Genomic DNA, 11,701 nt, shown 5'->3' on the forward strand with positions numbered 1-11,701 from the left:
CGCCCCGGTCTGGGAGGATCCCACATGCCGCGGAGCGGCTGGGCCCGTGAGCCATGGCCGCTGAGCCTGCGCGTCCGGAGCCTGTCCTCCGCAACGGGAGAGGCCGCAGCAGAGGGAGGCCCGCATACCACAAAAAAAAAAAAAAAAAAAATGTTAGTAAAAGCTTACAAAGAAATCAAATAGATATTAATTTTGGTTATTTTACTTTTTCTTTCATTTTCAACCTACCTATGCCATTGAATTTGAAGTTTCTTGTAAGCAGCTATCATTGGATCAAATATTTTTTAATCAACACTGCCAATCTCCATCTTTTAATGATGTATTTAGACCACTTACATTTAAAGTAAGTATTGATAAGCTAGGGCTTAAGTAGGTCATTTTGTTACTTGTTTTCTGTTTGTTTCCTCTGTTTCTCATTCCTATGCTTCTCTTTTCTTACCTTCCTGTGGATTTTTGGACACTTAGGATTCCATTTTTATTTATTTGAAGTGTTTTTTAGTAAATTGCATTGTATAGTTTTCCTAGTATTTGCTCTACTTATTAGAATACACATATGCAATTTACCATAGCCTACTGGTATGAATGTTTTACCACTTCAAGGGAAATGCAAAAGCCTAACTTTACTTAGGCCCCTTTACCCCCTCCACTTTTTAAACACAATAATCTCATGCATTTCCTCTATATACAATGAGCACATTATATAATGTTATAATTTTTGCTTCAACAATCAAATATGATTTAAGAAACTCAGGAGGGCTTCCCTGGTGGCACAGTGGTTGGGAATCCACCTGCCAATGCAGGGGACATGAGTTCGAGCCCTGGTCTGGGAGGATCCCATATGCTGCGCAGCAACTAGGCCCATGTGCCACAACTACTGAAGCCCGCACTCCTAGAGCCCGTGCTCTGCAACAAGGGAAGCCACCGCAATGAGAAGCCCGGGCACCGCAATGAAGAGTAGCCCCCCGCTCACTGCAACTAGAGAAAACCCGTGTGCAGCAACGAAGACCCAATGAAGCCAAAAAAAATTAAATAAATAAATTTATTTAAAAAAAAAAAGAAACTCAGGATAAAGCTAAAACATACACACAAAGCTTGTGTATATGTGACTTCATATTTGTGCTGGTGTATTTTAAGCATAAATTTCTAGAAGTGGTATTTATCAATTGAATGGTAAATTTACCTGTAATTTCGCTAATATTGTCAAAATCTTCCTCAGGGGTTATACCATTTTGCATTCATGAAATTGCTGGTTTCCCTGCAACTTCTCCAAGAGTTTGTTGCCAAATTTTGGGATTTACACCAATCAGATAGTTAGAAATGATAGCTCAGGGCTGTGTGACGTGTGGAAGCTTAGTTCCCTGACCAAGGATCGAACATGCACCCCTTGCAGTGGAAGCATGAAGTCTTAACCACTGGAGCGCCAGGGAAGTCCCAGGGTAGTTTTAATTTGTATTTATATTAATAAGAATTAATTTGAGTATTTTTTTCATATGTTTAAGGTCCACTTCTATTTCTTTCTCTGTGAACTGTTTTGTCTCCATTTTTAAAAAGAAGTTTTCCTCATATTCCCTCACAACTACCTCTACCTACATCTCTTTGGCTAGACCTATGTCTTAATACCACCTCTATTTTCAAGGGAGGCTGGAAAACACAGTTTTTAAGTTGGACACATTTCAGTCTCAAGTAAGGATTTTGTTCATAAGGAAGAAGGTAAGATATACAGAGATAGAGAACTGGAAGTCTCAGTCTCAATGATTTTGATTTTAACCTTTAATTTTCAGAGGTCCTTACAGAAATAAAAATGAAACAGCCAAAGAAGCAAGAAGTGTTATAAGCTTGGAAAATGTGACTGAATTATTTAGTTGTACTCAATAATGTTTTGTTTCTCCTCAGAAAATGAGACCTCTGAATCTGTTTAATATTAACAGAGCCAAATAAATTAACAAAAACAGAGTAATTTCTCTCCCCCACCCCAGAAGCCTGGATATTTTGTTTTGTACTTCTGCCTTCTTTTTGTAAGCTAGCAAAGACTAAGAGAAGCAAAATTCCTTAAAGTGCAAATCTTTAGAGTTCTGTTTGTAATAAAATTTAAAACATTGAAAGTAAAAAATGTAAATTCATTTTCCACAATCAATGACATGAAAAAAGTGGGAAGGGGGTTTTTCCAGCTTAATTGCAACTAAAGAAACATAACAAGTAGGTTTGACTGTAGACCTTGCTTGGATCTTGTTTTTAAACAAACCAACTGAAAAAAGGACATGTGTAAGACAGAGAAATTTGTGTCTTTGATGATATTAAGGAATTAATGTTCTTTTTGTTAGGTGTGAAAATTATGTGTGTTTATGTAAGAAAATATCCATATTTTATAGAGAATTGTGTAAGAGTGAAATGACCTGGGATTTTCTCAAAATGCTTGAAAAAGAGAAAAAAGAAGAAAAGGAAGGAGGGAGGGAAGGCGGGAGAGCAAAAGGAAAAAAACAAAAGGCAAGTATGGTTTGGTAATTATTGAAAATGGGATGATGGGTATATGAGGGTACATTTATTATTCTCTCTATTCTTATATATATTTGGAAAGTTTATAAAAGTCATGAAAATATCCAAAACGCACACACGTTAAAAATGAAAACAGTAAATTTAGTGAGATTATTGTCCAAGTAAACTACCCTTTGAATATGCCGAACCTCATCATTTTTATGAGTAAATCAGTGATACATAATCCATTTAAAAATTCTTAAAAGGATTTTACACCTGTGAAGGGCAATGAAATCATGACCTACATTCTTTTTGATGTTCCTCTTCAAATCTTTTTTTTTCTTAATGGCTTCAAAGTACCTGAAAATCTTGTAGCTTTTTAAGGGTAACTAACCTAAGCTTGGTTTTTTGGTTTTTTGGTTTTGATATTTATTTATTTATTTATTTGGCTGCATTGGGTCTTAGTTGCAGCATGTGGGATCTTTGGTTGCAGCATGCAGGATCTTTTAGTTGCGGCATGTGGGATCTAGATCCCTAACCAGGGGTTGAACCCATGCCCCCTGCACTGGGAGCTCAGAGTCTTAACCACCGGACAACCAGGGAAGTCCCAAGCTAAGCCTGTTCTGATGTTACCCTTCCCCTTAAGACTCCATATCAATTTTCCTATTTCAAAACAGATTTAATATTTCAGAACATATTTTGGGGGAAAATTGAATATGAGAGGAATGCCTACTAAGTAAATCTTTGCCATTAAACATACTTTGAACACACAAAACGGACTAAACCTTGTTCAAATGTTTACACTGTGGTAAGGATTTCATGCATCCTTTAATTTTGTGCTTCATTCATACAATAAATATTAGGTGGTCACTCTGGCAGCACTGTGCTAGGTAAGCTTTGGGGATTAGCAGTGAGCAAGACAGACTGATTTCTTACCTTCTCAAAGCAGACGGTCTACTTGGGAGACCCCAAGAGTCCCCATCCACTGCCTCCAGGAGGTGGTGTTTCACTGTGATTAGTGATCATTATAAATAATTATGTCTTTGACTGCCAACAGGAAAAGCAATGCTACTCAGTTTAGACTAGTCAAAGTTCAGAAAAGGTAAACTCTGGGTATTCCTGATCATCAAAAGCAGCTCCCATTGTTACCATTTACTACGGGGCACCACTTGGTGTAAGACATGAGAACTGCTACATGAAAATACTCCAAGAAAATTACAGTTCTAAGAGATTTACATAGATTTTCAGTGTGGCCTGATAAGGCTGCTATACAAATAACTAAAAACATATTTTTGTATTGTCCCCTCCATAGTGGCTACCACAGTTATCTTGCAACTAGTAAGCTTTAATAAATGCTCATTAAATGAATAAATAATTGAATTTAAAATACAAAGACACGCTAAAGGAATATAGATTTTAATAGACTCTGTTCTTTAGCCTCACACCCTGGATGAAGGAATGTATAAATTTAGCCTTTGTCTCAGTCAGTGATGGAAAGTGATATTTTTTTAATCATAGTGGGGTTTTTTTATGTTTCATTTATTTATTTATTTTATTTATTTTGGCTGTGCCGAGTGGCATGTGAGATGGTTCCCCCAACCTGGTCCTCCGCAGGTGAAAGCACCGAATCCTAACCACTAGGCCACCAGGGAACTCCCAGAAAGTGATTCTTCAATAACAAACAATCCCAAAAGTTTATCAATTTAACACAACAAAAGTGTTTCTTGCTCATGTCATGTCTGCTTTCTGTCCTGATAGCTCTCCAGACAGAGGAAGGGAGGGCTAGAGAAGCAAGCACCGGAATGAACTGCCTCTACCTAAGAGTGACACATAGCACTTGTACTGACATTTCCATGACCAAAGCAAGTCATGTGGCTCTACACAACTTCAAACAGGACAGGGAGTGAAATCACCTGTATGGCTGAGAGTAGAGAGCACCAGAAATTGGATACTGTTGAACAGTAGTAATGCCTACCACAGACCTAACCAGTTAATGAGTTTTCTTCCTAGGGATATCAAATATACCTATTTACTTCCTAGGGATATCAAATATACCTATTTACTTCCTAGGGATACCAAATATACTTATTTACTTCTTTTCATCATCTATTAACCTCAGTTTCCCTTGGCATAGTTTAGCCTTCAGATCCTCACAGGTATGAGTGTCTGAGTTCAAATTTATCAAATGGATACAACACTTGACCTTCCTTCCCAGATGCTATAAATAAAGTCAATACTCTAGAAAAGTACCACACAAACACTGTAGAAGGTATAATTAATATTCTAATAAAGAAGTCTAGTCTGATTTTATATATCCATTCACTGATTCATTCAGTTAAAGAAACATTAAAGACTAATAGCAATTGAAAATTGAGCACTGAGTGAAAAAGTTTTATAGCCAAGAAGAGAACTTGACCTAGTACAGAGTCTAGGTAGACTCCCAGAGATGAGGTTCAGAGAAGAAATGGAGTAAGACTTTTACAGCCAAAAGACTATCTCTGTCCTATTTTAAGGAAGCAAAGTGAGTGGATTGACTGGCTGGCTAGATCTGGGCTTGCTGGTTTTGAAAGCACTGGGCTGGCTGCTTGGAAGACCTTTGCCATGTAGGTGGCTCAGAATTACGGAGTCCGGTTTTCTCTGTTGGGAATGTGAGGTCCCTGATGCAAGACTATGGCATGCCATTGCCTCATGTTTGATTCAGGACTATGGCACCCAGTTAGGTCTACACTAGTGTCATCAGGCTAGGTAACCTGGATAGTTTATCAATTCATTCAACAAGCTGAATCCCTAGACACTTTACCTGCCCCATCCTCCTTAGACCAAGCTAGGCACCTGTCATGAGCTCCCATACACTCTTTACTTACCTTATATATGTTTAGTCATTACATTCCAGTGCTGTTTCATTGCCTACCTTCTCTACTATAAGGACCAGCATGGCAAGGAACATGTCCATCTTGCTCATACCATATCCCAGTACCTAATACAGTGCTGGACATAAGACAGATATGCAATGACTATTTTACTGAGGCTCTATGCCTGTGCTAAGCGGGGAGATGGAACAGACTGGAATATAATAAAACTAGAATTCAAAGACTGTGGACAGACAATATGATAAACAGGGGTGCAGCCAAATTTTGTGAGAACAGAAGCTTATGCCAACTGAGGGCACCAATTTAAGAAAAATAACAAAATTATAAATGCAAAATTAAGTACCTCATCCTAGAAGAGGTTCATGCACTTGTGGGGACTTGAAGCTTAAAGCTTCATTGTCTCCACAGTAAATGCATCTTTGATGATAAGTGGACTAATGCACCAAATGCTATAAAATCTCTGAAGAGTGATCAGAGATCTCTGCGAGGGAAAATCAAAGACTTCACAGAAGAGATAAACTGTGAGCTTGATCTTACAGACAGAAACAAAGGAAAGGAATTGCAGGTGGAAGAAACATACCAAAACACACAGATGAGAAAGAGCTGGAGCCTATCTGTGGAATAGTGAGAAGCACTGTACTATTTACCCAGTGTCAGGTTGGGTGGGGAAAGCCTTAGGCTAGTGGTTCTCAAAGTGTGATCCTGGGAGCAGCATCAGCATCACCTGATGCTTAACAAGCCAATAAAGAAATACTCCAAACCAAAGATAGATTAATTACACTACCGTTCCAGGCAGACGGGAGGTGTAAGAAATAAAGTCCAAATTTAGTAGAGGTGTACCTTTTCTATAAGTTGGTTCTCAGAAGAGTCGTCTTAGTCAACAGAGAGCTGATGTCCAGCTGCCAGGGCACAACGCTCAGTGGAATGAAGGCGCCGTCGCTGGCGGGCAAAATGATCTCCTTCCCAGGACCGCTGCATGGTTTCACCACTGCTGGCAAAGAGAAGCCTTCAAAATGGCTCCATAACACCCCCTAGTGGCTTCCACCGTATCAGATCAAGAAACAGCCCAACTACCCAAGAGGGAACGAAACATACTGTCCTTTACAAATTCCACAAACCTGTGTCAATTCCCTATTCCGTGCCATAACTTACTATACTAGGATTAAAAGGTGCCTCTAAATCTCTTCATACTTTATTCAGGCCATGCCAGCATTCGTAAATATTCGTTTATTTGGGCTTAACACACACATAAAAGTTATGAAATCGTAAAACTCGAGACACACACTAGTGTCTCTTTCAAATATGACTTTTATCTCCTGGGAGATAGTTGAAGGGGTCAGAGTAAAGTCTATGATAACTATCCGGTGGTTGGTTGGTTGGTTAGTATGTGGTAAGCAAGAAAAGCACAGTAGACGTATGGATAAAAAGACAGAGATTGCAGTCCTATTAGAGTGACCTTGGGCACATGATAATCCATATGGGCTTCATCATCCATTTAACAATTATTTGAACCGGTTGCTGAGGCTACAAAAATGAATAAAACCTAGTCTCTAGACCCTCACAAGCTCACTTTACTAATTTGTAAAATGGGACTAACAACCTTAACTCTTTGTCAAAAACATTAAACATGTGACCACACCCTGTTCACAAGTTTATTTACGCTTACTTAATTAAATCCTCTCTACCTCTGCTCCTAGACACTCAAGGTCGGAAAAGGAGTTAAATCATCTAATCCAATCCGCTATAATTTCACACTCATTCCACCAAGATTTTTTGAGTGAGGGAATCCGGCTAAAGCCTAACAATGATTCACGACCTTTTAAGAGCTTAACCCTCCTGCCCTGTGGACAGCTGCCCTTTTCGTCCCCAACAGGCTGCGGCCCCTCTTTGGGGTTTGAAACGCCACATGCCTTGCCCACCCCGAGCAAGACCATTCTCGCACGTCCCCAGGAGGAGCTTAGTGGGAAAAGGGCGCCGGGCGCGCGTCGCTTCTCCCACTTCTTCTGTGGGGGAGGGAGGGCCGGGGTCGGGCGGGGGAAAGTTCCTTCGGCAGCCTCGCCGGGAGCAATTCTAGAGGGTGGAATCGCCCGCTTGTTTCGGGAGGGGCGGTCCCCCGCCCGGAAGGGACCCGCCGCGACGCGGAGGTGCTTGCCGGGGGGCGGGCCGCCGGGCCACCCCCGGCGCTTGAGGCCGGTGGTCCCTCCCAGGCCGGGTGTGCTGCGAGGCCAAGCCACCCGTTCCCCTGCCCCCACTCTCACCTAGTCACCTCCCCGCCCTCTCGGCGGGCCCCTGAGGCGTGCGGCGCAGGCGCGGAGCGAGGCGGTGAGTGCGGCCGCCGAGCCTGGGCCGGGGGCCTGGCTGGCTGGGCATAGGGCGTGCGGGGAGGGAGTGGGGCTGGCCCGGCGGAGCGCCCGGGAGCGTGAGGGCTAGAGCGCCGCCGCCCGCCGCCGTGCGCCCGAGGGCAGGCCTGCGCGGCCCCTCCGACCGTGCTCGGGCGCCTTGTCCGCCGCCTCGGAGCTGCGCCTGGGCTGGCCGGGCGGGGCCCGAGGACTGGTGAGTGTGAGGGCGGAGCGGGCCGGGTGCTGCACTGCTGCAGGGGCCGCGGGCGTGCGGGCGCAGCTTCCTGCGGGAGAGGGCAGGGAAGACCGGATGGCGTCTTTTAAACTGAAACCCTGCCTTCGGTTTCAGGCAGGATGGCGCTCCCCTCCCCCATCCCGAAGGCAGTTCCATCCCCTGTGGAGGATGCCTCCACCCCGGCTCGCCTAGGCCCCCCGCTGTTTTTTTCCGAAAGGTGCCTCTGGGGTCGGGGGCTTGGGAGTTTCCGCTAGTCGCCGGACCCGGGTGGGGCCGGTGTGTGGCGCTGGGGTGGAAGCGGTTGGGTCCCGGTGGCTTCTGAGGGGCCCCTCCGGGCGTCTGGGCCCGGGACTCACGTCGGTGCCACGCTGGCCCTCAGGCCCTGCCGGGTGGCATCTTGACCCTCCGGCGGCGCGTCCCTTGACCGCGCCTCTAGCCTCAACCTTCAGGCCTCGGTCCCGGCTGTAAGTCTCCAGACTGTATAGTGTAAGCCACTTGTTAGGCTGCTTATAACCCCTTTTGGTCTTGTTTTTCAGTACAACCAAGGGACACGAGTGATTTGAGGCAGTTTATCTCCTAGCAAAGAGATAAAGCAAAGACTGACACTAAATTGGACATATAGTGTCAGTTCTAGTTCAAGTTTTCCTGTAGCATTTTTGTGTTTATTTCTTTTAAAATCTGGAAAATATATACTTGTTTCAAAATGAAGTTGGAAAAGAACGTGCTTTTTAAACTCTTTAGAAGAAAACTGTAGCTTTTTATTGTAAATGCTTATCTTATGTTTATACCAATTAGAAAGAGAATATTTACATTGCATGAAAGGCCTTAGAAAGGTTGAACTCTTTGATGTAAGTACTGACTGCCTATTATCTGTAGTGTGTTTTGTACTTAGACGTTTTTATTGTTGAAAAAAAAATGACAGGTGGAAAGATGCTGAAGAGTGTCTTGTAAGTTGCTTTTTTTAAAAAAAATGTTTTGGATGGCATGATTTTCTTTTTGTAAATGTAAAATATTTGTGAATACCTTAGCATGAGAAAAATGTCTAGATGTGTATGCACCAAAATGTTAACATTGGTTTTTCTGGATGAATAGATTCTAAGTGATTCAATTCATTTTAATTTTTTTCTAATTTTACTGCAGTGACGTATATTACATCTGTAGTTTGTTTTTAAGTGAGGAAGGGGAGTTGAGTTAAAAGGTGCATGTTCAGAATCTTCCCAATGAAAGGAGGACTAGTGAGCAAATGTGTATGTGACATACCTAAGTAAAAAAGCCAAACTTTTTCATCAGGGCAGTTATACATACAAAAGGCACTTTAAAATATTTGCTGAAATGGAGGATGGTTAGCATTTTTGGTCTTGAGTGGGCATTCTACCATCTTGGCTTAAAGGAGGTCTGGTGAGCATTTGGATATTGTTTAGCCCTAAGGAGGAGTCAAACAGTTCCTGATCAAGGTGATCCTATTCCTTCCACCTGACAGTCTGAATCTAGGCCAGCTTGCAACATTAATTCTAATGCCATGCTTGGTTTCCTTTTCTTGGTTTTTTGAAAGAATTTGAAGTGTTTAACATGCTCGGCTGACAGTTTTCAGTGTTCTATCTGATACTTGTAGTACATTTAGAACATGAAGTATAAAGGTTTTAGCTGTGTAAATTCTGGAAGTGTACAAAAGGTATTAGGAATAAGTCTTGAGATTTTAGTTTATTACATAAATATGAAAACAGCTTTTCTTTTATTTTTTAATGCACTTGATGGGGGCTTCCCTGGTGGCGCAGTGGTTGCGCGTCCGCCTGCCGATGCAGGGGAACCGGGTTCGCGCCCCGGTTTGGGAGGATCCCACATGCCGCGGAGCGGCTGGGCCCGTGAGCCATGGCCGCTGAGCCTGCGCGTTCGGAGCCTGTGCTCCGCAACGGGAGAGACCACAACAGTGTGAGGCCCGCGTACCACAAAAAAAAAAAAAAATAATGCACTTGATGGGGGTGGGCTCAAGGAATGCTATTTGTGTTGTTAGGTGAGGCATTATATATATTGATACCATTTCTGTAAATCATGGTTGTCAATTTCTTTGGGTGATTCCCTTCCCCTCCTCCCAATTGGTGGCTGAGTAAGAACTGGAAGCAAGACGTAACTTTCTGGTAGCAGTGATTAGAAATGAAGATTTACTCACACAGTTAGTTGTTCAAAACCCAGAAGTCAGAAGACATGCTTTTTCATCTCTGGTTCTGCTACTTTGTTGACTTGACTTTCCCTGAGTTTGTTTTCTCATCAGTAAAATTGGAGTGGATTTGGTAGTAGCCCTTCTATGTACTTCACAGAATTGTTGTGAAGATCAAATAAAATAAGGAAAATTTGCAATAAACTCAACAGCACTATAAGTAGTATAACAGCACGTGTAGTGCTGATATACCCAGAACTTAGTGAAGCAGCAAAAATAGTATGTTCACCTCAAGTTCCTTACCACTAGAAATGAGATGGTCTTAGTAATGATGCCAAGTTCTACCTGCTATATAGTATATCACCGTGGTGATAAGAAAAGCAGTTTATAAACTGGTAGAGAAGACTTCACAATGCATTTTTTTCCCTGACATTCCTTACTTTCCCAATGCTACAGTGGAAAGAACACTAATCTGAAATGGAGAAGGCAGTTCTGATTCTGACACTAATCTATTACTTGAATTGGGGTGATCACTTTATCTCCCTATTTGTTTCCACAACTAAAATAAAGGGATTGAAAGCATGGTCTTCAGAATCAGATCTTTGTTCAAATCCCAGCCCTGTCACTTATTAAGTATTCCCCTGGCTTAAATTTATGCCTCAGTTTCCTCATCAGTAACAAAGGGTAAAGAATAGCGATTTTGAGAGTGTTGTGGATTTTGCAAATCATAGGGTTAAATAAAATAATGTACAGAGCATGGTACATAATTGGTGCTCAAATGATCATTATTATACTTTATTAAATAATCTATAAGGATTTAAACAGTTTAAAGTCTAATTTGGGGCTTCCCTGGTGGCGCAGTGGTTGAGAGTCCACCTGCCGATGCAGGGGACGCGGGTTCGTGCCCCGGTCCGGGAAGATCCCACATGCCGCGGAGCGGCTGGGCCCGTGAGCCATGGCCGCGGAGCCTGTGCGTCCGGAGCCTGTGCTCCGCAACGGGAGAGGCCACAACAGTGAGAGCCCCGCGTACCGCCAAAAAAAAAAAAAAAAGTCTAATTTGGAGTTGGCTTGCATTATATTGGCTTTCACTGTGGCTGAATAAATTAATGAGATTTATATTCCTGTTTTGGTGTTAAGATACAACTATAGCTTTAGAAGGTAAATTCATTTCAACGAAACATGACACATTTACATATAGTCACATATTTATAGATTTATACAAGTTTTAGTACTTAATACACTATGTTCAAAAGAATATTGTACTTGAGTTAATTCTGTATAGCTTTCTAGTTGACTAAGATCTGGTACCATTATATTCTTTTTTAAAAAAAACTAGTTTTATTTATTTATTTATTTAGGCTGCATTTGGTCTTTGTTGTTGCACACAGGCTTTCTCTAGTTGCAGCGAGTGGGGGGCTACTCTTCGTTGCAGTGTGCGGGCTTCTCACTGCAGTGGCTTCTCGTTGCGGAGCATGGGCTCTAGGCGCACAGGCTTCAGTAGTTGTGGCACACGGGCTCAGTAGTTGTGGCTCAAGGGCTCTAAGCGCAGGCTCAGTAGTTGTGGTGCATGGGCTTAGTTGCTCCACAGCATGTGGGATCTTCCTGGACCAGGGCTGGAACCCATGTCCCC

The 11,701-nt window shown here is 42.5% G+C and overlaps 3 protein-coding genes across 11 annotated transcripts in view; 1 reads left to right on the plus strand and 2 right to left on the minus strand.

The window, feature by feature from the left end:
* The window catches only part of KCNMB3 (potassium calcium-activated channel subfamily M regulatory beta subunit 3), a 92,223-nt gene extending 84,494 nt beyond the window's left edge, over positions 1-7,729 (minus strand). The window contains 2 exon segments of the mRNA XM_028491447.2: positions 6,183-6,330; positions 7,601-7,729. The gene's annotated coding sequence lies outside the window, so the exon portion shown is untranslated.
* On the minus strand, positions 7,067-8,072 carry LOC112065019 (basic proline-rich protein-like). Its single transcript, XM_024124195.1, has 2 exons — positions 7,609-8,072; positions 7,067-7,559 (listed from the first exon to the last, which is right to left on the minus strand). The coding sequence occupies exons 1-2, from the start codon at positions 8,070-8,072 to the stop codon at positions 7,067-7,069; spliced, it is 957 nt and encodes a 318-aa protein (XP_023979963.1).
* ZNF639 (zinc finger protein 639) overlaps positions 7,481-11,701 on the plus strand; it is a 21,950-nt gene continuing 17,729 nt past the window's right edge. For 2 of the 9 annotated variants that reach the window (XM_024124322.2, XM_024124323.2), the window contains exon 1: positions 7,481-7,664. The gene's annotated coding sequence lies outside the window, so the exon portion shown is untranslated. Of the gene's footprint in view, positions 7,665-7,769; positions 7,896-7,980; positions 8,134-8,161; positions 8,381-11,701 lie in introns of those variants that run through there. The other 7 variants (XM_055083919.1, XM_007106118.4, XM_055083921.1 and 4 more) reach the window with 6 other exon arrangements.

The sequence above is a fragment of the Physeter macrocephalus genome, chromosome 1 (assembly GCF_002837175.3).
Source record: "Physeter macrocephalus isolate SW-GA chromosome 1, ASM283717v5, whole genome shotgun sequence".
Lineage (NCBI taxonomy): Eukaryota > Metazoa > Chordata > Mammalia > Artiodactyla > Physeteridae > Physeter > Physeter macrocephalus.

Coding starts and splice junctions, on each gene's coding strand:
- LOC112065019 (XM_024124195.1), bottom strand. CDS start 8,072: ATGGAACTGCCTTCGGGATGGGGGAGGGGAGCGCCATCCTGCCTGAAA. Junction 7,560..7,608: donor CCCGCCGAGAGGGCGGGGAG/GTGACTAGGTGA, acceptor TTGGCCTCGCAG/CACACCCGGCCTGGGAGGGA.